This window comes from Notolabrus celidotus, chromosome 12 (assembly GCF_009762535.1).
Source record: "Notolabrus celidotus isolate fNotCel1 chromosome 12, fNotCel1.pri, whole genome shotgun sequence".
In the NCBI taxonomy this organism is placed as follows: domain Eukaryota; kingdom Metazoa; phylum Chordata; class Actinopteri; order Labriformes; family Labridae; genus Notolabrus; species Notolabrus celidotus.
Genome location: NC_048283.1, coordinates 4,745,519 through 4,773,429, shown reverse-complemented (window position 1 = coordinate 4,773,429; position 27,911 = coordinate 4,745,519). Strand labels below are relative to the sequence as shown.

The 27,911-nt window shown below is 40.0% G+C and overlaps 2 protein-coding genes across 4 annotated transcripts; one reads left to right on the top strand and one right to left on the bottom strand.

The window, feature by feature from the left end:
* Positions 1–1,316: 1,316 nt before the first annotated feature.
* On the top strand, positions 1,317–26,677 carry sept7b (septin 7b). 2 transcript variants are annotated; one of them, XM_034697400.1, is made up of 15 exons: positions 1,317–1,450; positions 1,802–1,803; positions 5,442–5,544; positions 7,384–7,490; positions 9,397–9,497; positions 9,596–9,730; positions 15,217–15,334; positions 15,758–15,850; positions 15,953–16,049; positions 16,348–16,399; positions 16,619–16,747; positions 19,353–19,373; positions 21,923–22,058; positions 23,646–23,788; positions 25,377–26,677. In XM_034697400.1, exons 1-15 carry the CDS (start codon positions 1,447–1,449, stop codon positions 25,414–25,416), a joined length of 1,281 nt encoding a protein of 426 aa, XP_034553291.1. In that variant the 5' UTR covers positions 1,317–1,446; the 3' UTR covers positions 25,417–26,677. The 2 variants fall into 2 exon arrangements, with proteins under 2 accessions (XP_034553291.1, XP_034553290.1); XM_034697399.1 differs by lacking the exons at positions 1,317–1,450; positions 1,802–1,803 and adding an exon at positions 4,829–4,889.
* LOC117822585 (protachykinin) lies at positions 26,585–27,911 on the bottom strand. 2 transcript variants are annotated; one of them, XM_034697402.1, is made up of 5 exons: positions 27,610–27,911; positions 27,302–27,404; positions 27,187–27,210; positions 27,031–27,087; positions 26,585–26,943 (listed from the first exon to the last, which is right to left on the bottom strand). In XM_034697402.1, exons 1-5 carry the CDS (start codon positions 27,706–27,708, stop codon positions 26,933–26,935), a joined length of 294 nt encoding a protein of 97 aa, XP_034553293.1. In that variant the 5' UTR covers positions 27,709–27,911; the 3' UTR covers positions 26,585–26,932. The 2 variants fall into 2 exon arrangements, with proteins under 2 accessions (XP_034553293.1, XP_034553292.1); XM_034697401.1 differs by having other exon boundaries at positions 26,585–27,087.

Genomic DNA, 27,911 nt, shown 5'->3' with positions numbered 1-27,911 from the left:
TTCGAAAAAAACGTGAATTTCATTATTTAAAGTGCTATAGGCCTTTTTTGTACGGAAGCCCTAAAAGGACATGAGTAAATACATTTTATTTTTCCTGTTGTCTCGAGATCTCAAATTATTTTCCTCATTATCTCAAGATAACAAGCTTTGTTTTCTCAAGATGATGAGAAAACTGTCCAAATGAAATGTATTTAATCATGTTTTTTTAGGGCTAATGTACCAAAAAAGAAAGGAGCACAATTGTACGTAGGTACGGAAGCCCCAAAAGGAAATTATTTAATACAATTTATTTTCTCTGTTTTCTCAAAGAAATGAAGCTTGTTATCCCTAGATCTTGATTTGTTTTTCTTGTGATAATGGCATCATTTACCTTGTTTTATGCAGTGAACAAAGCTCTTTACCCCTTATAATATATATATATATATATATATATATATATATATATATATATATATGATGCCACAGGGATTTTTCTTCCTGCAGTGGTCAGCCTCATAACCAGTAATATATATATATATGTGTGTGAGATATGCTTTTTTTTTTACCTGTTTAATTTAATTTAATTGCTAATAACTTTTTAATTATTGTTACTTTATAGGCTCTTGTTTGCTTTATATATTTCTTTTGCACTGTCTACTCTGTTACTGTGACACTTGAATTTCCCCATTGTGGGACGAGTTAAGGACTCTCTTATCTCTGATCTTATCTTATGTTTCAAGCAACCCTGGAAAACTGACAGTGGGTCTTCCCTGTTGTAACAAAGTGCCCAAATTTGACTTTAGGCTTTAAAACAGAAAAGGGAGATTTATCAGGATTTATTTGTTGAAATTATGTCAGCAGCAGTTCTCAAAAATACAAAACGTATCTTTTGTATATTATAATAGAATTATAGTTAAAAATGTATAATATTATATTCACATGTTATGATATAATTACTTGAACAAGGGGTTAGACTAGATTGTGATTACCCATAAAGGTACAGAGTTTTCCGGCAAAGATTTTGAAGCATTTTTCTACATTTGTTTAGTAGCATACTTTAATTTTAATGCATTGCAAGTTGAAGAAATTTATTTTTCAAACTAAAATTTATCTTTTTGTCTTTAAATGTGTCTGAAAACTTTATCATGTTTTCATAAAGTAAGTTATTTGGGGGTTTTTTTTGAGAGTATTAGTCTCTTGAAATAGAAAACTGTCCAGGTCAGAAACACTGTATGACCACATCTCGCGAGAACACCTCTACTCTGAAAAGATTCACAAGTTATCGCGAGACCGGAGCGTTCCTCCCTCTTTGATTCACGTAGGATTTACGTCAGTCTGTGAGCGTAGAGCCGTTGAGCAGTGACGGCGGTACGCGCCTCATTGTGCGCAGCTCGAGCTTAAGTAGTGAGAAGGGGAATGTCTGCTCGTGAATGATCGGTTTGTGAGGCGGCAGGGAGCGTCAACGTTATGGGTGAGACTGCTGCTGTGTGTCTGTCACGACTTACTCCGAGAGCGGGGCTGTAAACATGAACTGTGAGGATTAAAACCGGGTCGGGTTCGTTATTTGAAGAGTAGGAGATTTAGCTTCTGCAGTTGTCTGAGCAACCAACGCCCAGTCCGCCTCCAGTTGGATGGGCTGCTAGCTAGCTGGTTGTTAGCTTTGGCTGCATAGCCTAACAGGAGAGTCATTTCCTGCCTGCAAAGTATTTCTGTATAAACCTCCCAGTTTGTGTTATAAACTAATGTATTAAACCGCGTTATAAGCAGTTTGACTGACTAGCTTCATTAGTCTCTAACGCTGGATTAAACGCTCACTTTGAAGCTGTGTCTACTTTGATCAGAGAGGCAAACAGCGTGTAATGTTATTTGCATTTGGGTTTTGTATTTAGTAGTCTAACCCCTGATGCTACTGTCTCACACTGTGCAGGGTGAAGTCACTGATGCTTGCATTGCATGTGTTCATGAAAACCTGGTCTGAATGCTGCTCCAAACATGGACCACTTTCTGTCCTTTGTGTGCCTCAGAGATGGGGGGCTGCATCCGTGCGTGATCAATAATCAATCAGTCAGATTTGATTTATAAAGTACGGTAGCCCTGAAGGACTAAACAAACTCACAAAAGATGAAACACTTTAACAAAGTTGGAGATAAATTTACATTTTGTTTTACATATAAAACAAAAGGACATCAGCAAAACGCTATTTCCAAGGCCAAAACAAATTTACATTTAAGAAAACAAATTTACAAAAGAAGAAACTCTTTTACAAAGTTGGAGACAATTTTACAAACGATGGAACACTTTTACCATTTCTGAAACAAATAAACATTTCATTTTTATGGAAAGGGAATGTACCAAATATTGGAAGTGATCCAGAAGTGATGGAGTGAGGAGTCATTTAGTTTGTTTTGATGGAGAGAAACCTTACAGAGATGGACATGGTTTACTTATTAGGACATCCTCAGGTCTCAGAGAGAGGTATCAGACCTCAGATGTAAAAGCATCATGTCTCAGAAAAAGCTTCATCATATCTCCACAAAAGCCTTCATCATGTGTCAGAATTCATATGAAACTGCCTCAGACCACATAGTCTCAGGCTGAACGGAGTCAGGCTAAACGGAGTCAGGCTAAACGGAGTCAGGTTAAAGAGAGTCAGGCTAAACAGAGTCAGACTAAACGGAGTCAGACTAAACGGAGTCAGACTAAACAGAGTCAGGCTAAAAGGAGTCAGGCTAAACGGAGTCAGACTAAATGGAGTCAGGCTAAAAGGAGTCAGGCTAAAAGAAGTCAGGCTAAAAGGAGTCAGGTTAAAGAGAGTCAGGCTAAAGAGAGTCAGGCTAAACGGAGTCAGGCTAAAAGGAGTCAGGCTAAAAGGAGTCAGGCTAAAAGGAGTCAGGTTAAAGAGAGTCAGGCTAAAGAGAGTCAGGCTAAAGAGAGTCAGGCTAAAAGGAGTCAGACTAAATGGAGTCAGGTTAAAGAGAGTCAGGCTAAAAGGAGTCAGGTTAAAGAGAGTCAGGCTAAAGAGAGTCAGGCTAAAGAGAGTCAGGCTAAAGAGAGTCAGGCTAAAAGGAGTCAGGCTAAACAGAGTCAGACTAAACGGAGTCATGCTAAAAGGAGTCAGGCTAAAAGGAGTCAGACTTAACGGTAATAGTGTTCCGTCGTTAGTAAAATTGTCTCCCAACTTTGTAAAAGCGTTTCATCTTTTGTATATTTGTTTTGTCCTTCAGGGCCACCATAATAAAGAGCTTTTCATACAATGACATTGTAACACAAAGTGCTGTACATGTAAGATAGAATAAATTAAGAAAAAGATCCCAGCCCTGACCCCAAACCCACCCCACAATCCTAAGAACACAATATATGCAACAACAGTAATAAAAAAAAATACAAAAAGAAAAAGAAAAAAGAAGTTTCTGATTAAACTGAGGAAACGCTCTCATGATATCTTAATGAGGAAACACTGGAGGAAACATAAGATGTTAAAACTCAACACAGGAAATTAAAATCACCAAAATAAAATACATTTCTAAGATGATAAAACACTAAAATATTAAACCATTACAAGAAAATAAGATGCTATACTTAAAATAAATAAGTACATAAAGTAGAATAAAAGTGATTAAAATTTGAACTAGGTAACAAATAAATAAATAAATAAAAAGCAAGACTAAAAAGGTCGGTCTTGAGTTTGCTTTTAAATATGTTGATGCTCTGTGCAGCCCTCAGATCTTCAGGTAGGGTGTTCCACAGATGTGGGTCATGATGATAAAAAGCTGCCTCACCGTGAGTCTTTCTTCTTACTTTTGGTACCATTAAAAGTCCATTACCTGAAGACCTGAGAGCTCTCACTGGCTCATATGATAAAAGCCAATCTGATAAATAAGAAGGGCCAAAACCATTAAGAGATTTAAAAACCAATACAATAATCTAAGAATATATTCTAAAAGATACTGGAAGCCAATAATTTGATTAGATTGCCATGGCTGGGGCTTCCAGGTTAGGTAGCCAGAGACAAACAAGTCAGATGTCCCACGGTAAATTATAAGGAGGTTACTAGGCTACCATTTAATCTGGATTACAGTGGATCTAGTACCTCCCGGGTCTGAGGAGTCTGAGGCCGGTGATCTTAGTAGAAAGTCAAAACATGGACTCTTAAGTGTGAATATAAAACCTGCTGTTTACCTTAAACTTGACATCAACCTTTAATCTGTCCAGAAGAGACTTTTCAACTCATCAGAACCAGGAAAATAAAGCTACGTCCTGAATGTGCTGCCTCTTCCTTCAGCAGATTTGTCAGACATTGTCTTACAGGAAACAGAAAGCTGTCATTCAAATCGACATATAACACATTTGTTCTCTGTTTTTTAGATTTAAAGATTATTGCTAATTTGTGTACCTTTTAAAACCCATCATGCAAAGATTCACAAACTGCAGCAGATTAGACTCCACATCCTGTAGGCAAATCAGCACATTAAGTCACACCGGAGACATGTGGGCTGTTGTTTGTAGGCAGGAGATGCTCCGGCGTAAAGTGCCAGAAAATGTTCTCCTTGCCACAGGCGGAAAGAAAAAAAGCTGCAGCAGAGAGAGACTGAGCTGGGCTTCTGCTTTATGGTGCTACTGACATTAAAGGAGCAAGTGGAGTGGAATATGTACCACACAGGCCAACTGTCTGAGCTGTTATCGTAGCCCAGATCGTGAATCATTTTGCCCCCAGGCCTCTCAGCTTTGGGAACTGATTCTGGAGACAGAATGGGTTGTTTGTCAGATGGCCTGAGATTGATTCCCTGTTGCTTTTTTTTGTTTTTGTGCTCTCTCTCACTCTCTCTCTCTCTCTTTTCTTGCTGACCCCGGAAATGCTGGCTCGCTCCTGCACTTTGGGACCACACTGTGTTGATGTACACAAAACAGCTGTAAGTATAGAAACCATCCACATGCTCAGAGATTACTTGAATGAAGAAAAAGATATAATCTTGTCTATGAAAGAAAATAAGGAAACAGATTGTAATGTTGTTTTAAATGGACTTTACGGACATACCAAAACAATGTAGTTTGCATAGCTGCAAATGCCAGCAATCACAATCTATATGACACTTTAGCAGACCTAGTTTGCCTTTGCAAAAGTTGATCCTCACATAATATTGAGCACAGACCTGGTATTAGCTTTTAGGACTGCCCTGATGGTGCTCTACTCATCTCATTTTTTCCACTTTGATCCAATGGTTGCACCTGGAATGTGATTACTCTGCTCAAAGTTAATATTTCTTGTAGACTCTGCATGTAAATGTTTCGAACTGTTGAGGAAAGGAAGCATTTTATGAAAAGATAAGGCCTCAGTCGGTTAGAGAAGTGGACGTGTGGGAACAGTTCAACTTTCTTTCAAGCTCTGCAGCCAGGGAATGTGTTCAAGATAATATTTCTTCATGCTTTTTTGATGTGTGTGTATTTTTATTTCTCTCTTACAGCAGCAAAAAAATCTGGAAGGATATGTCGGCTTTGCAAGCCTCCCCAACCAAGTGTACAGGAAGTCGGTGAAGAGGGGCTTCGAGTTCACCCTGATGGTCGTTGGTGAGGACACACGCAGCTCTGCGCTCGTTTTTTATGAATCATTTCCTTGTGTTTATTGCGGTTTGGCGTTTTTAAAGTCTGCCACTGTGGTTTGTCTTTGAAAGCAAGAGGTAGATTGTGTGTGAAGCCAAAAAGAGACACAGCCCCAGCTTTGTGAATCACTGAGACCAGGAAGATCAGACTGTTGCATTACTGTCCTCTTAATTAATCTCACGTCAGATTCTTCAAACTGTCCCCCCCAGAACAGAACCACTTGAGAAGGATTTTAAAAAGCTGCTCTCAGCGAATCCAAAAAAATGCAGACATTCTTTTAAAATGCCTGGACGTGGTGTTTGACACCAGGCCAACATCCTCCTCGGCTGATCTGTCCCTGTTTGGAGGGAGAAAGTCCTCAGGTCAAAACCATTTCCTGTGGTGGGACCAGCAGAGTTTTTTACCCAGCATGCCTCTAAGAATAGCCCGTATCCCGTCGTGCTCTCTACACTTCATTTTTACAGGCCTCTCGCTCGCTGTGCTGCTGATACGTTTCTGTTATGGAGCAGCCTTTTTATTGCCGTGCAGAGCTGCAGCGTGTAATCAACGATTATTTTGATGATGCTTTAACAGGTTTGAGTTGTAAACAGAAGTGTGAGAATGCTCCAGCGGCGAACATATTCATGCCCGTGAACTGAAACTCTTTAAGTTGTGGAGAGTAAAGGCCTTTAGTTGAGAAAACATATACTTCTGATGACGGTTGTTGCAGCCTTTCTGCTGCTGTAAGGTTCTAACATTAGATCAACTTCATGATAAAGTAGTTTGCTAGTTTGTTCCTGTTTTTTGCAGTGTCCTTTGTTAGTCCAGCTGGCTGTTAAACGAGTGGTCCTCTGAGGCCTGCAAGTGTTTCAATGTGTTTGCGACAAAAACCTGCATTTGGAGAATAATTAAAGGAGATACAAGTGGCATTGCATCCAACACTAAGGACGGCACAGGGGGTCCTCTGGGCTCGGCGGTAGTTAAATGCCTGCCATTGTTTTTGTGGTATCATCACACACAATATTCAGCTTTTCTTGGCTCCGACGAGCTGCGAGCCCACATGTCCCTGCCGCGAAACGCAGTGCGTCATCAGTGTGCTGTGAAAATAGGAAAGGAGGATGAAAGATAGAGGAAGGGAAAGAGAGAGAGAGAGAAAGGGATGGGTCTGGTATCGCCAGCAGTGACTGGCACGTCTGCTCTGCCCATGCCTCGTGACACACATGACCCAACAACCTGTTCATTTCACACATTGCAGAGCTGCCTATTTCGTAGCTCTGTTGTCACTTCATACTGCGATGAAATTATCAAGCACATACCAAGAGTGACACCCCACGCATAAACTGTACAGCAAACAGAAGTCACAATACAAGCTCCGAGCTCCTAATTGTACTCTCAGTCTGGAGCTCCAGTGTAAATGTTGGCTTGTTAAATATTGACCGGTGGCCAGCAGCCAAGCCGGGCAGTGTCAGTGGTCATTTCCACTAATGATTCTTTTCATCGGGAGCTTGGAAACCGGGCGCACAATGGCCGACCGAGCTTGAGAAGCCTCCCGGTCCACACAGCCAGTCAGCTGCACATAACAAGGGGCATTGTGTGTGTTGTTTCCTTAGCCTTTCAACTGTTCAACCAAATGGATTAATGTGTTGGGCAAATGTCAGTGTCATCCTTGGAGAGAGAGCTGCCCTTTGACTGTCTTTAAGATGTCAACATTGACCTTCATGTAGATGAAACACAGAGCCCCAGGTTCCTGTGATGTACATTTTACACTTTAGGAACGTTATAACCAACATGACTATCTCACTGTTGTCTTCTTCCTCTGTTTTCCAGGTGAGTCAGGTCTGGGCAAATCTACGTTGATCAACTCTCTGTTCCTGACAGACCTGTATTCGACAGAGTATCCTGGACCCTCACATCGAATCAAAAAGACTGTGCAGGTACGTTCTGGAGAATGATGTCTTTGAGCTGAGGTGTTGCACACAGTGGTATAAACCTGCAGTGTTAGCATGCACTGATCCAAAGACCAGATATAGAGGTGAAACTGCCACAGGCCCTTTTTTTTTCTGCACTAAGCTGACCAAATATCACAGTTGAAGAATGGGGTTGCACTTTGGCTTTTAAAACTCTGTGAACCAGCAGCAGCTGTGGCAGCTCTCCAAATCATCACTTTGAGGTTTTGTTCGATAATGTGACCACAAACCCACAGAGCTGCGTGTGCAGCGTCTCTAAACACATCTGCCCTGATTGCATAAATTCAAACTTCATTTATTCTTTGTTTTCCATTATTTGTTTTCTCTGCAGTTTTGTTCCCACAGAGATTAACGGCCCTTAATGCCTTCAGGCTGAATCTCATAAAGACAAACTTCTTTACTTTCCAGATTACAGTTAAAACGGCAGATAGACCAAAAACAGGCATCAAGTTAAAGCTGGTGATTTACAGAGTAGACCGCAGCATTTTCCATTCAGCCTGAGTTTCTGTTCTTTTCTCTTTACTATCAAACATTGATTTTACATTTTCTTTTCTTTTCCTGTCAACTTTTTCCTTTGATGATAATAATAATAATAATAATCTTTGTTTCTATAAAACTTTTCTAAAAAAAGTTGCAAAGTGCTTCACAGAAAGACACAAAAAAACAAATAAAAATAAAAAATATATATAGTTGTCAACTTTTTCTTTTGATAATAATCTTTCTTTCTATAGCACTTTTCTAAACAAAGTTTCAAAGTGCTTCACAGAAAAACAGAAAAATAAACACAGAAATATATATATATATATATATATATATATATATATATATATATATATATATATATATATATAAAAAATAAAACATAAATAAATGAAAATTATAAAATTTTTGTCAACTTTTTCCTTTGATTATAATAATAATCTTTGTTTCTATAGCACTTTTCCAAACAAAGTTTCAAAGTGCTTCAGAGAAAAATAAAAATAAATATATAAAATAAGAAATAAATAAAAAATAAAAAATATATAAATAATAATAATACATTTAAAAAATAAGAAATAAATAAAGGAACTCCAAAGTACTAGACTGTAAACAAGACATTAAGAGCAGAATAACATGATTACATAGTTTGATGGTTTTCAACAGTCTGTTTTAAACATTGTCACATAGTAAACATATTTTGATTTGATCTCTTTAGACTTGAAATTTAGTCATGACCAAACTCATCCTAAATATAAAAGAACATCTCTTTATTTAAAAAGAGTGTTCATCTTCATACATCATGTACACTGATTAGAAAGCATTACCTACTCATTTGGTTGTACATTGACAAACATGAATCAAATATCACAAGTCAGAGAACGTCTCTGAAAAATGCAGTTTTATTCTCTAACTTTTCAAATTAAAACTGCATTTTTTTAGAGGTGACTTGACAAGTTCTGTCAAACTCTAAAAAAGAGGTTGACACTTGACTCAGCGTAACCTTATTTTCTCTGTTTGGTTTAAACAAGTCAGAGTGTCAGCTGCAGTCATAAATGCCATCTCCCCCCAATTACACAACGCTGCTCCAAAATTGAAGTGCCTGAAGTGCTGCACTTTATCTGTCTGGCTCCTGACTGACAGCATTGCTATCTCCAGATGCTTCTCTGGTTTCCCAGCATAGCTAGCTAATAGCACAGTGTGGGTCGACGTGTTGCTACATGCTGCTAGCTTTAAGTATTTTCATTGTGAAATATATGACCAGAGACGCTATCATTCTACAGCTATCATGATTTCAAACCTCTCCTTGCATATTTAGTTTTCTTGTTACTTGAAAGGTTTTGTTTCAAAGTCAGAGTTTGTAGAAGTAAACATTCGTTCTCTTGTCTTGTGTCAGGTTGAGCAGTCCAAAGTTTTAGTAAAGGAAGGAGGCGTCCAGCTGCTGCTCACGATAGTTGACACCCCGGGGTTCGGAGATGCTGTCGACAACAGTAACTGGTAAGGATCTCAATCTAAACTTCTCCTTCCCTTTCCTAGTTTAGTTTCCACGTCTGGAGATATGTTTCTTAATAAAAGTCTTCGGTTTCACTCCACAGCTGGCAGCCAATCATCGACCACATAGACAGCAAATTCGAAGACTACCTGAACTCAGAGTCCCGGGTGAACAGACGACAGATGCCTGACAGCCGGATCCACTGCTGCCTGTACTTCATCGCTCCCTCGGGACACGGGTAAGTCGCTTTGATTCAGAGCCCCCCTGACACTAATATGAGCTGATCTAATGAGAAAGAAACTCTTGAATTGTTGCTTCCCTGTACGCAGCGAAAAAACTAATGAGAGGGCTGGAGATGAGACGAGGGGGAACAATGATAGGAAGGAATTTAAAATAAGGGGATGGAGGGGAATTAGAGGTCAGAGAAGCAGGTCTGAAGTAAAGTCTTGAATAGAATTTATCTTCTTCAACAAAGTAGAGTGGCGCTGGCTGGCCTAGCGGTCTAAGCGCCCCATATACAAAGGCTATAGTCCTTGTGGCAGAGGTTGTTGGTTCGACTCCTGGCTGCGACCATTTCCTACATGTCTTCCCCCGCTCTCTACTCTCCACGTTTCCTGTCTCTCTTCAGCTGTCCCATCTAATAAAGGCCAAAAGTCCCAGAAATATAACCTTAAAAATATGTTGATATGGACCCAGTGTATTGTTAGGCCAAGGGTTGAGACCCATTTGAGGTTATCACATACATATCAGTGTCTGGGGAACTCCCAGTACTGTCTGTATGTATCCGAGCATCAGAGCTGAGCTGATAGTGGTCCGAAATATTCTCATGAATCCTCAGAGGAAATGTGTGTGGTCAGAACTCGTTAATGAGGTAACGTTTAGTTGATCAAAACAAAGATGGTGCAAAATGACATCAGCAGCAAACAGCTGCACATAACTTGTAAAACAGCAGAATGAGAGAGTTCATTTTTAACACAAGGGATGTACTGAAGGACCTCTCTCTCTCTGATCACCTGCAGCAGAGCGTGTTTGAGTTTCTGCAGGTTATCAGATGTGAGGAGCAGAGAGTGACAAGAGATCGTCTGGTTTATTGATCGCTGATTACACAGATATAAAGGAAGAATTTAAAGATAGTAATCAGCAAATATACTTGAGCAGCTCGTCTATGTGTGGGAAACAAGGTGTACTCTATTTTTAATGTAGGTGCTAGTGTTGTCTCGGTCTCGAGACCACTTATTTAGGGGTTCTGTCTCGTCTCAAAAGCATTTTTACTCGGTCTTGTCTCGGTTTCGGACTGGACGAACTCTGTATTTTATATCAAGACCAGTCGAGACCACCACTGATGCACTCTGTGTCCCTGTCATTACTGTGATTAAACCCCCCCCCCCCCTCAATTCAGTTCATTTTTTTCCCCACCTGTTACGATCATGACTTTCGCAGTGCTACGTTGAGTGACGCCCCCTGCACTCAAGCTTTAATGAATGGAGACAGACGACAGGAGGAGAGACTGTGTATGCCCGTGACCAGAAATGTCTGCTAAGGCATTTCATTAGTCAATAAATAGATAATCAATAACAAACTCTGGAGGCACACTGAGAGAAGGGCACAGCTATACCTGCTGCAGGATTACCACAGTTAAAACCTATAACCAAACAGATAAAAACACTACTAATGTTAACTAAAGAAAATAGAAAATGCACACAACTGATAAGAAAAGAAAGGCTTGACAAAAGAATCCCGCACAGCTACACCTCCTACCTCTCCTGAGATCACAGGCAGCAGAACAACAGTTTTACCTCTAATCTAAATTAAAAGTTAAAGTAACGATGACAAAACTCAAGGCGTCAAAAGAAAGGCAACAAAGACAAAACCAAACCTTGTTTGTTACTTTCAATTCTATTGTGAAGCAAACTTGTCTTGGTCTCACCCTGCCTTGGTCTTGGTCTTGGTCTTGACTCGGTCTCGACCCCTAAATGTCTTGGTCTTGTCTTGGTCTCTGTGCACTCTGGTCTCGGACATGTCTTGGTTTCGGTTGATGTGGTATTGACTACAACACTAGTAGATGCACAACGAAATTTAGTTTGGCTGTGAGACTATCAGGCCGACAGCGTCACATAGACTGCAGAGGTTATCAGTTTTATCTTGTTATGTCTTTACCCCTTGACTTCTTCAGAGTGGTAACAATGAACAGTCAGTGCATATTTTCCGGGCAGCTGTGGCTCAGTGGGTAGAGTCCGTCGTCTATTAATTGGAAGGTTGGCGGTTCAATCCCAGCTCCTGCAGTCACATGCTGAAGTGTCCTTGGACAAGACATTGAAACCCAAATTTCCTCATTCCACTGCTCAACAGTGTATGAAATCAGCAGCCATGTTAGTAATCAGTGGATTTTTTTAGTCTCTAACATCAGTGAAGACATCAATCTCTAGAAACCCAATATCACACGACAGCCTTCAAAATCCAGAGAAAGACAGCCAATCAAACTTTTCTTCCTCCAGCATTTTCAGCAAGAACTCCTCTCTTCCCTTCTGAAGCGGATCTCTGGCCGACAGCCTGAAGCTAAGGTCACGCTCAGCAGCTCCTGAGTGTGTGCAGTAAATATATTTGTCTTGTCTTCCTCTGTCTCCAGAACTGCTCCCCTAGGCTGTTTGCTTTAAACCATCTTGTGAGACTGAGTCAGCTTGTCTCAAAAAATAGGGGTTAAAAAACTTGAAGCATGCAGGAGGGGAAAAAATGGAGGGTGATAGTCGAGGACGCTGGCAGAGCGCCCAGCTGTCGATACAGATCGCCAGATTCATCATAAAGACGTGGCTGGGGGGAATTTTAATTTTAAAGCTTGTGATTCAGAAGCCTGCAGATCTTTTTGTACAGCTCAGAGGTGCTTTTTGAATTAAGGCATGTGTCTTTTGACGCACAGCTCCAACAGTCGACCGTGTGGGTGTAGAAAAAGTGAGAAACTTCAGAGGTTACTTCCTGCCCTGAAAAAAAAAATCTGTGATTTGCTTAGAATCTCATTAATATGCATGTAAGGGTTTACAGTATGCTAATGTGACAGCTTGGCCTTAATGGAGGATCTTAGTGTGAAAACAAAGACGAAAGGAGCTCGGGCTGTTCGTCACTGCAGGACAGGAGAGTGTGTTTGTGTGAGCTGTGTGCAGCCACTCAATCTGTGTTGATGTAATTGTTATCCGTGTGCTCACATGCCCTTAAAGCTGTCGACCGTGACCGACTGTAAACAATGAAGAAGCCTCTGTCCTCCGTCGTCCTCTTCCTCGATCCGTCCGTCCGTCTGTCCTCTCTGTGAGACATTGTGTTTGTACAAGCCTGTCCTCTGTACCACACAAGCTGTACTTCAGCCTTGAGGATGAGCAGCGTATGTTCTCATGCAGACACACACACATAGACAGAGCATCCCCTCATAACAGCTGCTGAGTGCTCTCACACACAAGCACAATGACCTCCAACACGGAGACACAATCTGGACATTGAGCTCCCGGCTGAACTCTGGTGGCTGGTTTGTCTTGAAGTTTTGAGGTCGCTGACTAGTCGAGGAAAAGATCACGCACAACAAACATCGTTGAATCTTTTAATGTGGCCTGGACTTAGCTATGAGTGGATGAGGATCGAAACAAGTTCTATTAAGGACCCGGGTGGATCCACATTTTCCAAAACCTGCAAATCAATAACCTTTTGAGCCTAGCTGAGTCATTTAAATCGAACCCCTGGTGCACAAACATTCACTGATGTCTAATTAAGTTGAACTATATCAAATCTGGAGTTCAGTTGTTGCAAGGATGACCATGTGAGGAGGTCAAAAGTTTGACTTCATTGCATCAAAGATATAAAGAGGAAGCTAAATGCATTCCGCTGCTGTAGGACAGTCATCCCCCTCTCTCCCTCAGAGCAGCGGCGATAGTCATAGCCAAACCTCGTCGTCTGTCTCGTTGAAAATAGTAATCAAGTGTTGAGACATTTGAAAATATTTTGTTTTCCTCTCTGTGAAAAGGCCGCACCGGGGACGGGGGCGAACCTCGCTTCACTTGTCGGGCGCTAAATCACTGAAGCTGCTGTTTTGGGGGTTTTCTGAATTGAAGCCTGTCAGCAGCACATTGTTGTGGTCCGGTCGTGAAGGATTACAGCAGAGCAAAGTCGTGACCTTAAGAAGTGCTTCTACTGTAACTTCTGCATACTGTAGAGCCATCTGTTGAGTCAGATAGAAAATAGATAGCTATGAATTATTGATATTAGACACTTATATTTGATCATCTGTGTGTTTGTCAACTTATATGGACTGCTGCATGGATCAGTTTCCTTTAAAGCCTCTAAAACCATAAATGGAATATTTAAAATTCATATAGAATATCAAAATGTAATGTGTAATCAAGCTTCAACAAAAATCTGAGTGAAAATAAACATCCATAACTATGAAAAAACTGTTCCAAAAACAGCTTATGTTACAGTTCAGAGCATCTCTCAGGACCGTGTGGGCGTGGCCTAACTCTTTGATTGACAGGTCAAGAGAGAGTTCACAGCCTGCATGTTTGAGCCGTCTGACTCTGAATCTAAAGACATCAAAACTCCAGAATCTGAAAATGATTCATTTGAAATGGTCTCTGAGAGCTGAGTCACAAAACACTTCAGAATCAGGACTTCTATCATTTATTAGTTTTATCACTCTGTAGTCTCCGGGGCATCAGGATCATGGGACACCTGGAGTTGTGGAGGCTGAAGTGTAGTATGTGCACGCAGAGGAGCTCGGCTCCGGGTGTCAGATGGAGCTGAACTGATTGGTTGGATGTTTATTACCTTTATAAATATCTAGGTTAAACCAGCCCCCTTTAAAACCCAGTGTGAAAACGTGTTAAAAAATGTAATTGAACATACTTGAAAAATGGATCGAAGTTGAGTTTTAATATTTTAACATAGTTTTTAGTATTTACATATGGTCTGAAATATCAGAGGTAGAAGGTTTTTGTTGATTTGGTTTACCAGAGAATTTAAATGTGTTATATTATACAAGTCATCAAAGCAGTTTCATTTCTTTCTTATTGAAGTCTGAAGCAGAATTTGAATCGTATGAAGAGACAGTAGAGGCAGATTACAACAGTTGCCTCGTCAGCTGTTGAATTCAGGGTTTTTCTTCAGCGTGTCAGTGAAGCACCGAGCTGGAAACTGACCTGCGTGGCTGTTGGCGACGTGACAAAGAAGCATCCCACTCTCAATACTCTCAATAAACCAGCACAAGATCCTTCCTGCTGCAGGCCTGATCTTTACTGAGAGGGACATTTTCCACTTTGTCTTAAAAGAGTCAAAGAAAGATTAGACTGTGATTTACAACCAGATACAGAGTGAGTGCTCAGCCTTAACTCCTTTATTCTCTGACTCCACATGATAATTATTTAAAAGCAGTGCTTTCTCATGGCTACAAGGTCGTCTTCTGAGACATAACAAACATCAGGCACAGATACTTTTTTATATTCAGTTTTGCTCTTCTTATCTATGACTTGATGAAGCTAACAGGGGAAATGTTAGTCACAAAATGAGTCAGCCATGAAATACCCACTGAACTCCCTCAATGATAAACTCACCCCCAGCTTTATTACTTTAAAAAGCAGCAAGGTAAGATAAGTGTATAACTCAAAGGTACAGAGCAACTTGGAATGATTTGACACAGTTTGCAGTTTGCAGTTGAATGGTGTGTAAATCTGTGTCTTTGTCTCCGTGCAGGCTGAAGCCCTTGGACATCGAGTTCATGAAACGGTTGCACGAGAAAGTCAATGTCATCCCGCTGATCGCCAAAGCAGATACCCTCACCCCTGAGGAATGCCAACAGTTCAAAAAACAGGTCAGATGTTTCCACAGCTGCAAACTACTGCAGAAGTGCACCGTGTTTGTTTTACTGTAGTCATCAAAATGTGCATCGGGAACCTTTTCTGTTTGGAGAAGCATGGCTAACTGTTAACTTTGGCACTGATCTGTGAAGTGTCCTAAAAAATCCATCAAAAATATAAAAATGAGATGAAATCATATTAAAAATAAATGTTACCGGACCAAATTTAATACTCATCTTGCATCTTTTTAAATATTTTTTAATCATTGTTTTGTTTGGTCTCACATTGTGTAGTTTTTTTTTAATGTATTGTACAGCACTTTGGTCAGCTTCTGCTGTGTTTTCAAATGTGCTTTATAAATCAACTTGACTGTTTTAACCACTTTCTAATCAGCTCTGTCTTGAAGTTACTAAATTAGTTTTCACTTTTTCATCTAGATCATGCGTGAAATCCAAGAGCACAAAATAAAGATCTACGAGTTCCCAGAGACGGATGATGAGGAAGAGAACAGGCTGGTGAAGAAGATAAAGGTACTTTATGTCCCCTGATGTTTTTTTAATACATGAATATATTTATTTTAACTCAACCACGACTCAAACTCTTCCATTAATATTTCAAATTCTTCTCCCAAGGACAAGTTGCCGCTGGCTGTAGTAGGAAGCAACACCATCATCGAGGTGAACAGCAAGAGGGTCAGAGGGAGACAATACCCCTGGGGGGTTGCAGAAGGTGAGAATGTGAGCTTGGGTCAGTTCAGCTGAAACTCTGAAACTTAGGTTAAGAAAAAGAAGAAGGAGATGTTTCCAGAGAACTAAAAGGAACTTAGAAAACAGAGTTTAAAATGAATCAACATTCAGAGGTAAAACAAGGATGTTCAGTAATTCATCACTTATAGGCGTAATCACATGACATCATGAAAAGAGGAAGCAAACATTACTCATGTTCCCGTGTTTCCTGGCATCGTTATGATTAAGGTGATATATTTATCTCTCTTATGACTGACTTGACTTTGTTTTTCCCTTTCTAGTGGAAAACAGTGACCACTGCGACTTCACCATCCTCAGGGATATGCTCATCAGGTAAGGAAGATAAGAAAGGAGAAGACACCTTTATTTGATCACACTTGCATCAGGCAGCTTATAAACACACCCTGATGACGTTAAAACAGGTTTCCTGCATGATATGAAGTCTTCTGTGTACAAAGTGTCAAAAGAATATCACTTATTGATCACTTCATTCACTGTTCTAGAAATATGAATCAGAGTTAATTTGAAAGGTCTTTGCTTCTTTGTCTGCAGAACTCACATGCAGGACCTGAAAGACGTGACAAACAATGTCCACTACGAAAACTACCGCAGCAGGAAGCTGGCTGCTGTCACCTACAACGGCGTAGACAACAACAGGGCTAAAGGTCAACTGTCCACAAAGTAAGTAACAGACAGAGCTCAAGAGACAGCAGCTGGAGTGGAGGCGGGCAGGATGCGTTCACTTCTTAATAATGTAAACCATAAACTGTGTAGACAAGGACGGCTGCTGGATTCAGATATGAGAATCAAAGAATCAGAGATACTTTATTTATCCCAGGGAGGAAAATTCAGTCATTGCAGAGCTCTTATAAACAGTACGTAAGAAAGTCAAATGTTAATAGGAGAAGGTGTAACAATTGACAAGACTTTTGATCTCGTAGAAGTTACACGCTAAGGAAAAAAATCATTAATGACCACATCAAGTTTTAAACTGGACCGTTTATGGATCCTAAATAAACATAAAATTATTCTCAAACGAAATCTGCATTCAACAAAACAAAATTCCACTCTTTTGAGTCTTTTTCAGTCTTTTCAAATTCGTTCGTGCGTTCCGGTCCACCGATGCGGCCGTCCTCCGTGACCCAGAAGTTAATCCAACAAAAAACAAGAAGCCATCCAAAAGAAAAACCATCGATTCCCCCCCTGGTATACCAGTACAAAAGAAAAAACAGTTCGATCTCACCCGCTGCCGGCGCAATATTCCCGTCCAATATCCACATTGATAGACGAGCCGGGGAGCCTGATGTCTCCGCGAGGGAAACAAGAGGAAAAGGTCCGCTTAATCCACAGCAGTCTCTTTCAGGGTCTTCCTGGAAACTATCCTACCAACTCTTTTCCACCTTAAAACATCTGCGTAAAAAGCAGTAGCTGCAGTCAGCTCTGGCGCTACAAACTTTTCTCTTTTTCGCGGCGCTCCTCCCTTTCCTCCTCTTCCTGGACCTCACATCCTCCTTAAGTAACCTTGTCTAATTTCACAATATATTATACTAATACAGGTGACAAACATAACGATTTTAAATGCCCCCTCAGCTGATACCTCTCATAGACAGTGGAAATACAACACATCTGGCATTAAATACACGTCATTCACATAGTTTTCCTTTTTTTACTGTGTCTGACATGTCTGCCCAATTTTTTGTGTTCGGTTTAACACCTCTTATCATGTGGCCCTGTCACAAAGGAATAAAATAAGATATATATATGTCATAGTATTGAGGTTATAGTAACATGGGGGATATTTTGATTTATGCAGATGTTGCATAGAGTTCTGTGGGCTGTGATTTAACTGCATTTTACAGATGTACAGTTGTGCTCATAAGTTTACATACCCTGGCAGAGTTTGTGATTTTTTTGGGGGCATTTTTCAGAGAATATGAAGGATAAGAGAAAAACTATTTTTTCACTCATGGTTAGTGGTTTGGTGAAGCAAAATTTTTATCAAACAACTGTGTTTACTCTTTTTATATCATAAAGACAACAGAAACTACCCAAGAAATCATACATTCTGCCAGAGTATGTAAACTTATGAGCACAACTGTATCTATCGAATGGGGTTAATGTCTCTAACAGGATATCTGCAGATTTTTTTATTTGCTGATTCAAAAATATTATTTAGAAGTTCCCTCAACATTTGCAAATAAGTTGGAATGAACACAGAATAACTCTTTAAATATAAGATAGAAGTTTTCAGTTAGACTTATTTTGTCTTTACACCGTTTCCAGTTTATTTGTCTAAAAGAATCTCCAAATAATAGCATTACATTTCACACAGAGTGATATCTGTTTGAATTTCAGCATCTTAAATGGAAAGTTCTGCATTTAATTAGCCAAATAATGTCGGTATTGTACGCTACGAAGCCCATCATGTTACTAATAATAATCAAAGGCAGCAGAGAGACTTGAATGAACTCTGTGTTTTCTAAATTGCTTAATCTGAGATCACATCTATTTAATTCAGTGTGTCCTGAGGAGTCAGTTTGATACACTGCAGGGAATTACTAAAAATATTTGATATAATGAGTCCTGGGTCGTGTTGCCCTGATTTGTTTTTCCATTATACTTGAACAGTCAGGAGATGGGAGTGTGTGTGTTTCTATTTATGATGCTTAAAATGACTCTGAATCTGGTTTCTCCTGCTGAAACTCTCATCCAGAAACATGCAGATTACACAGCTGCTGTCACATCTACCTCTATAGAAGACACTCATCAGGGATCAACTGGTTTAGGATCTCTTACTGTCTGATTTATCTTCATGTTTTGTTCATTAAGGTTCCAGGAAGCTGTAAGAATCCAAGTTGTGGCGTTTCATTCTCTGTCCAATCATTCTCTGTTTTTGATGTTCAACAAACCCTCAGTGATTTTGCTTTCGTGGTGTTCTCTCACCGTAACTACTTTGCATAAAATCATGCCACTGATTCTCATTCAGAGCACCACGCTGCTTCCTCATTCATGTGGACACAGGCAAACAGCTAATGGCTAACTCACACAGCTACAAATCTTAGCACCAGCAGCCTCACACTGCTGATGATGCTGCTAACACACATTGATCAACTCTCATCTCCAGAGACAGCCGGTGTTGTTCCTGTAAGCTTTGTTTTCATTTGAATCACAGAAGACGTCGAGAATTTCATTTTAGTGCATGAGCTCATTATTGCATGCTGTGTGTGTGTCTGTGTGTGTGTGTCTCTGTGTGTGCGATTGGTTGTATGTGTCTTTTATTTTTTAGACTTGACACAGTTGAAGGAATGTAAGTGAGCATATTTTTCTTATTTTATGAGACCCTTGTGTTTGATTTTTTTATTCCTCTTCCTTTTTTCTCTCCCGTTGGCTGCATTCGGGTGATTTCCTTTCTGGTGTTTACTTAGGCGCCCTCCCCTCCCTCCCTACCTCCCTCCCTCCCTTCCTCCTCCCTCCAACCCCCGACCAACCTCCCTCTGTCAGCAGATTTTTCCAGGAACAGCAGGGGAAGCTGTGAATTAACACATTTATGAATACAGCCTGTCAGTTATGAATGTGATGGCCTATTTTTTTTTTTTCTAAAACCAACACTTAACAATTCTGCATTCATCGCTGGTCCCACCTGCTGCTGCTGCTGCTGCTTGGAGTAATGAACGAGACCTGAATATGAGGTGTATGGAGCGGTTAGGAATCATAGACAAATGCACAACAAACACATAATCTATTTATGTCTTTACAACCCAAACGTGCATCTGCTCTGAGGAGTCAAATGATCCTAACATGGTAGTGTCAAAATCTCAGAATACATTTGCGATCATGTGATGACGACATTCAGCCTCTAGGAGACCTTTCGTGGTGTTAGAGATTAGTGATACCGGCCCTTATACACTGTTGTCACCATTTACAGTCCAACTAGCCACTGAAGAAGTGAGAATCAAATGTGTGTCAGGAAATGACATCAAAAAGCAGAGTGTTAGTATCTATTCATAAGCATTAATTCATGCTAGACCGTACTCTATGTTCTATTATTAACAAAGACCCAACTTCAAGACAGGATAAGATCCAGTCCCATCTTACAAACACGACTCAGTCTGATCTCATCTTAATCCACCATGAGCAGAGCACTTTGCAGTATTTAGCAAGTTACAGTGGCAAGGACAAACTTCCTTTAACAGGCAGAAACCTCCAGCAGGACCAGACTCATGTTAGACACACATCTGCTGAGATCGAGTTGGAGAGAGGGATAGAGGAGATGGAGAGAGAGAGAGAGATGATAGTGATGAGACGTCCATAGCAGCAGGGCTATCGACAGCAGAGATCCAGAGGAAGCTACGAGACAAGGGAGCTCAGGGACTCCAGAAAGGTCTATGGTTAGTAACTTTAATGGGACAGGGAGAGTTAAAGGAAGTGATAAGATCCCAATTCATGCTAAATGATCTTAAGAGGACAGCCAGCGTATTCTTAGGTTGCATTTTGGAGTATTACATCCGGCCTCTTTGCTTCTTGTCCTGCGTGGGGCCCATGTGGCGTGAAATCTAGTCGATGCTTCTCTTACTTCAGATGCAAACAAGAACACGTCAGATACCAAAATCTGTTTCTGCGTCCAGAGAGTCTGCTTTGTTTTTAAGAGAGACAGGAAAAAAAGGCATGATTATAAATAAAATACTTCAAAATAAAATAAAAGCAGGGCGCAGGTGTCCTAGTGGTCTAATCGCCCCACATACTGAGGCTATAGCTACGGCCCACATTTCCTGTCTCTCTTGAGCTGTCCTATCAAATACAGGCAAAAAAGCCCCAAAAATATAACTTAAAAAATAAATAAATAAAAAAATACACATAAAAAAATGAAATCAATACTGTAAATTAATAAAATAAATAAGAGTAGAAATAAAAGTTAAAAGTAAGGTAGAGTTAAAAAACAGATGAATACAAGAAATAAATAGATAAATAATTAAAAAAGATAAATAAATGTTAAAGCAATGATTATAATAAGAATGCACTCCAAGGCTAAAAATAAATTACTCCAAATTAAAAGCTAGATTTAAAAGTAAGTCTTAAATTTACTTTTAAAAACACCCAAAAACCTAGAAAATGTACTTTGTGCCAAATGTGTAAAATCCTATTTAAATGAAATAAGTGTAGGTCAGACTTTTTATATCTTACCTCTCCAAATATCTCATGTCAGGAGTCTCTTTGCAACAGAACACCCCTGTGAGCCGCACTAACATTTAACCCACCACCTGCACTAACAGCTGCTGCTCACAGGCTCTTTGCACTTCTTGCTCGCAGTGATGTCTCATGAGTGGTTTCCTGTTCCCGTCACAGCCTTGTGGGGTCCCATCTTTCCTGACATTCTACCTCTTGTTCAGTTTTCCTTCCTGAACCCCAACATGTTGTCTCCTCTGGGAATGAGGACTAATGTTGTTATGATGCTACTTTTTTGTATGTAATGAATTGAAAAGGTAGATTTGTTGTCTTTCTGTCAGCTCTTGGTAAGAAGACGACAGATATTTTACTGTCAGCTGTTAAAACCTAAACTAAGCTCTTCCTGCTGTCCTCTCTCTATCGCTCTCTTCTCTTCTTTTTATCTGCATGCAAACTTCTGCAAAAAGAGAAGAAATGCTCAAATAAGATTTCTGTTTTTAGCACATATTCAGTCCAAGAGTTGAGTTTGTTAAAGACAACAAATAAAGTTATCTTATTTTGACACCTCCAATAAGTGTTAACGTTATGCTTCAGAGTGTTTCAGTTTACCGATCATGCTGCCTGTAGTGCTGGTATAACTCTGTGTGTGTTTTCTTGTGTGTGTGTGTGCACACTCACGTTCTCCCCATGCAGGAGTCCTCTGGCCCAGATGGAGGAGGAGAGGCGAGAGCATGTGACTAAAATGAAGAAGATGGAGGTCGAGATGGAGCAAGTGTTCGAGATGAAAGTCAAGGAAAAAGTGCAGAAGCTTAAAGACTCTGAAGCAGAGGTAAACAAACACACACACACACACACAGAAAAACCCAGAGACCAGGTTTTGCACATGTTACGGTTCATGGGATCAATCAATCAATCTTTATTGATACAGCGCCAAATCACAAAAAATGATATCTCAAGACTGTTTCCAAACAGTGTAGGTCTAGACCGTACTCTATGTTCTATTATTAACAAAGACCCAACATCAAGACAGGATAAGATCCAGTTCCATCTTACAGACGGGACCTACGAGACAAGGGAGCTCTGGGACTCCAGAAAGGTCTATGGTTAGTAACTTTAATGGGACAGGCAGAGTTAAAGTGAGTGATGAGGGTGTTGGGGGTGAGATAGGATCCCAGTGTGTCAGTCTAAGCCAATAGCAGCATAACTAAGACCTGGTCCAAGCCTGATCCAGCTCTAACTATAAGCTTTATCAAAAGGGAAAGTTTGAAGCCTACTCTTAGAAGTAGAGAGGGTGTCTGATCTCATCTTAATCCACCATGAGCAGAGCACTTTGCAGCATTTAGCAAGTTACAGTGGCAAGGACAAACTTCCTTTAACAGGCAGAAACCTCCAGCAGGACCAGACTCATGTTAGACACACATCTGCTGAGGCCGAGTTGGAGAGAGGGATAGAGGGTGATGATAATGGCGAGACGGATAGTAGTAGTTTTAGCAGCTGGCGTCTATAGCAGAGATCCAGAGGAACCTACGAGACAAGGGAGCTCAGGGACTCCAGAAAGGTCTATGGTTAGTAACTTTAATTGGACAGGAAGAGTTAAAGTAAGTGATGGTGGTGGGGAGACGGGTTAGATAGGATCCCAGTGTGTCAGTTCTTGGCAGTCTAAACCTATAGCAGCACAACTAAGAGCTGGTCCAAGCCTGAGCCAGCTCTAAATATAAGAGATTTCACTCGTCTCGGTCTGGTATCCCTCCTTCCTCTTGTGTTGATGTGTTTCAGTGGTTTGAAGCTGCAGGAGGACGTGTTGTTGAATTATTTAAAAGCTTTATTTACTTGTTTCTAAAATGTGTTATTGAGAAGAAGGCAGCTCACATTTGTGTAACATGGTTTATTTATGGCTAATTATGCCTGAATGTGACAATATCTATTGTTAGAATAGTTTCCATGTGTCTGATTGCACTCAGGATTCTTACCAAAGCTTGTTCATTTCAGAAAAACACAAAAGCTAAGAAGTTTGAATAGACACGTTGTTAATATGTTCTGCAACATGTCTTATTTAAATGTGTCTTTAATGGGCTGCCTGAAACCTAAACTTTGGAAACCAGCCTCAACTTCTGCTCTTGATATGAGAGGTTCCTCCTGCACCAGTGCTACATGCAGAGTGTGCAGAAGTAGAGTCATGTTGATGATTTTGAGGCCAACTATAGATGCACTGATAACTCAGTTTGTTTGTTTGCATTGTGGAAGCTGATACTGCAAAGTAAAAGAGTATGAAGTCATTTTCTGATACAAAACCTGTAGCTATCTTCCATGTATCAGCATTCAGTGTGACCGAAGAAGTGGTTTCATACTGTATGATCACATGATTTTAGATCCAATTAACCAACATCATCCTCTGTCCGTCTATGCGTCTCTGTAGCTTCAGCGACGTCACGAGCAGATGAAGAAGAACCTGGAGGCTCAGCACAAGGAGCTGGAGGAGAAGAGACGTGTGTTTGAGGACGAGAGAGCAAACTGGGAGGCCCAGCAGCGCCTGGAGCAGCAGAAAATGGAGGCCTCCAGGTACAACCAACACTCGCTGTCAGAGTCACACACTTCACGGTTCAGATGTCTTTTTACACTCCCTGCACATTCACAAGCTCCTGTATGATGCACAAAGTCCAGCACTGTGGGATTCACACACAGCTTTAGTTTCAGTGGAGGGTCTGTGAGGGACAGTAATGGATTGGCTCCACTTCATGACCATGTGACACTGCTTCAGATTTTTTAGATTTTCTCAAACTTGATCACAAATGAACTGATAACAGCTGTAACCTTTTCAAACTCAGGAGGGAAAGTGTCCAAAAAGTGAAACTGAAGTCCTGTCAAATAGAAGTGCATTCAGCCCCTCATTTATCACAGTTTTTTCTCCATCCTGTACCAATGACTCTGGTCAAGTGGTCATTAAAGTGAAGTAAAGTAGATGTTGTTACATCTAACCACCAGCTGCTAAGATTTTTGATTTAACAACAGTCTGGTTTCAGAGTTTTCTGCTCCCTTAAATACATGCGATTAAATATGCATCAATCAAAGTGGAATGAAAGAGAGAGGAGGCACCTCACACTTTTCTTCCAACTTAGCCCACACAGTGCAATCAGTGCAACTCAAACCTCCCTTTTTAAAAGAATTAACATTTGGTCACCCGGCCAAAACACAAGGAAAATCAAAACAGGCAATAATGGTTTCTATGTACACATTGTGTTAGTTTGTGATAAAGGTTTATACAAGCATACAAAATAAATCACTACATACTCTGTAAGATCTTTCATGATCTCATATCCATCAGACATGCAAAGCTCTGTGTGCATTTTCTACTAATACTACAGAAACCAAAAGTGGACATGCATCCTTACTTAATATTTGCTCTTTTTTTCCCATGACGAGTTAGCTTCATCTGCTTTCTCAAGATCTCGACTTAAACTGTTATCTGAAGATGCCATCCATGATATTGAGTTCACCACCATGACGTCACATGATCTTTCCTTGTATCCCCAGAGTTTTAAAAGCAGAAAACAAACAGAGAAATAGTCTTAGCTTACTTTTGTTGGTATTAGTGTAAGAAGTGGAAGCGTGGCATGTCATGGTCCGGCCTTTCACAGTGATCAGTCTATAGTTTTGTTTTCTGGATCACCAGAAAATTATCCTTTGATTGCAAGAAAATAAGCTTCTTTATCTTGCAAAAATTTGATAAATAATGAGTTGTTTTCCCAAAATATCAGAAAAAGAAGTCTAGATTTTGAGAAAACAACAAAGAAACTACATATATATATTTTTTATTTTCTTCTATTCTCTATTTTAGTCTCTCCCCTCTTATTTGCATTTCATTAAATTTTTTTGTTTAATCTTGATCTTTTTAGAAAGCCTTTTTAACATCTGGCAAGGGGCTACAGATGTAAACTAGACTTTTGGCTAATTCTGACATATTTATAGAAGTGTTAATTAATATGTGTGGTCCTTTTTAAAATAAAATAAAATCTCTATCACAGGAACACAGAAAATAAAAAGGATTTGATGCATGTCTGATTTGGGTGTCCATACAACAGATTAAAAAAAGTAAGAGCTGAAACTTTTTTTTATTCTGATGATTAAATTGTCTCTCTCTCTTCTGCAGGACTCTGGAGAAAAACAAAAAGAAAGGCAAGATCTTTTAAGGAACAGTCGTCAGGACCACCCCAACTCGAGTTTTTTCTGTTTGCCAACGTTGCCGGTCAGGACGCCAGTGTGTGGCACTGACATCACCCACCTCCTCCTACTCCCCCTTCTTCTCCCCTTCTCCTCCCCGTACCCACCCCCCTCTCCTCCTCTCCTCCTCTCCACCCTGCTCTGTCTGCCAGCACAGCTGCACTCCTGCTTCCCACCACCAGAGGGAGCGTGGAGCAGGCATGTGAGGAGGTGGAGGGGAGTCAACATTGTACTCCCCATCAGAACTGCCACCACAGAGCCTCCTCGCTGCCTCGGGACTCATTACCATGAAAGAATGTGTTAAATGTGCCGACAGAAATACAAAACCCCCGTTTTAGAAAGGCCAAACCCTCATTATTATTTTAATTATTATTTTAATTATTATTGATGTTATTATTATTATTATTGTTGTTATTATAACTGATATACTGTCCCCCCGCCCCTATTTGCTGCTCTCTTCTTTTCATCCCAAGGTTGCTTTGAAATGACTGTGTACAGTTTTAAGGAGAGAACTGCAGAAAAAAAGATTAACCCATGAATCACGTGTGACTGTTGTACAATCAAGTTTTGGTGAATTGTATTTGTTTACAGGAAATATGAAAGTAACAGTAAATGAACTTATACCTGCTCTTCTGTCGTGTATTAAAGTACGAGGACAAGGCATTAACTAATCCTTTTTGTTTTGTTTTGAGTGTATCTGGTAAACCTTTAATATCCTTCTTTCTACGAGTGCGACAGTCTAAAAATGAAACTGTGTCAACAGAAAAACCTGAACTCAAGAAAAACAATAAAAATGCACCTTGGGCCTTTTTCTAGACTTACAAAAAAAACGGCTTCTTTTTTGTTTTTGAAATATTACGCTTTCTTTTCTCCTCTGTGTTTAGCTTTTTCTCCACTAGCCTCGGACCACCATTTATAACGTCATAAGTGTTATATTTCACTTTAGTTTATTTTTCTATATACCGAGCCAGCTACAGTAATAACTTCTTTTGTATGTTTAGAAACTCCTCAGAGACTTGAGAGCAGCGATCACATCCAACAGTGACCCTGAATTCTTAAAAAAAAAAACACAAAACAAAAATGTTTCAATCACTCTGCGGACACGGATCAGTGGGAAATGAAGAGTCAACACCGCAATTTGCTTGGCTATGTACTCCATCTCTGTATTTTTAATTTTATTTTTCATTTGTATTGTACAAAGTCACTTAATAAACCTGTGATGATACCGAGGAGTGAGAGGGTTTATTATGAAAATGTGTGAACCTTTTTACAACATGACACTTATTTTTTTTTTTACAGCATATGAATAATACACAAACTCTAGTTGTCACCACCAACACAAATCAAACACTAGATGGTGCTGTTTCCTCATAAAGCAATGGCAACACTCATAATCCAAATATATTAAATGTATTGTGTTGTCAATGTTCTCAATGAAGCAAAGTAAAAAAACAAAACATGATGATCTTCAGTCTTGTATGCAGTTTAAAAGGCTCCTGCAGGGATGAAACCATCTGTCACCAAGCAGATTCTCAAGGGAATCACTCTCCAGCTTACATCACATCACTCTGGAAGTGTCATACCTTCATCCTCATATCCTCTTTTACCCATCAGACCCACAAAAGTCTGAAATTTATGCCCTGGGAATGAAAACAGGTTGAATTTATAAAAAAAACTATTACTATTTCTGAGATATGATGCTGAAAGCAAGCAAAATATTTAGCAAAATATATTCTTACTTTTACGTGCTGTCTGTGTTTTTGCTGTTGGAAGTAAGAAATAAAATCAGAAGTGAGTAATGCTGTCTGAAACATAAATAAGGTATATGATAAATTGAGTTAAAAAGTCCCCTACCAAATTCTTTCTTCCCCATTAGTCCAAGATGTTGGCGAGGTCCCAGTTTTCTGGTCATTCTTCCTAAGAGATCTTGAATTCCTCCAGAGTTTGACCATTTGTCCTTGAATGAACCCAAAACATGGAGAGTAATTATATATTTCTGTCTTTCTGTACTTAATTTCCAGCTGCAATTTCATCATGAAACATTTACTAGAAATCCCAAAAGCCAAAACAAAAATAATTGACTGAATCATTTTGTCTCTGTGAACCCATAAGTCCATATTTAAGGTAAATTCCAAACATTTTCTCTAAGCTCAGGGTCTTACCTCCTCGAATCCTTCTTTCCAGTTCCTGACATCCTTGTCTTGACAGGACACGTTCGTCAGAAGCAGCGCAATCACTAGAACAAGTTTAACGAGCTCCATCGACGCAAACCGTGCGTAATGTTAAAGATAACACTGAATATGTGTGTGCAGGTGCTGCACAGCTCGCTGCTGCTGCTGCTGTAATATTTTAGAAGTTGGTTGTGAGCAGAAAGCAGTCTTCTCTATTGATGCTTCATTGCACCACAGAGGTCCTTTTGCGCACGAGGGCTTTACGCACAGTTGGAGTGGATGATGTTGGTCCT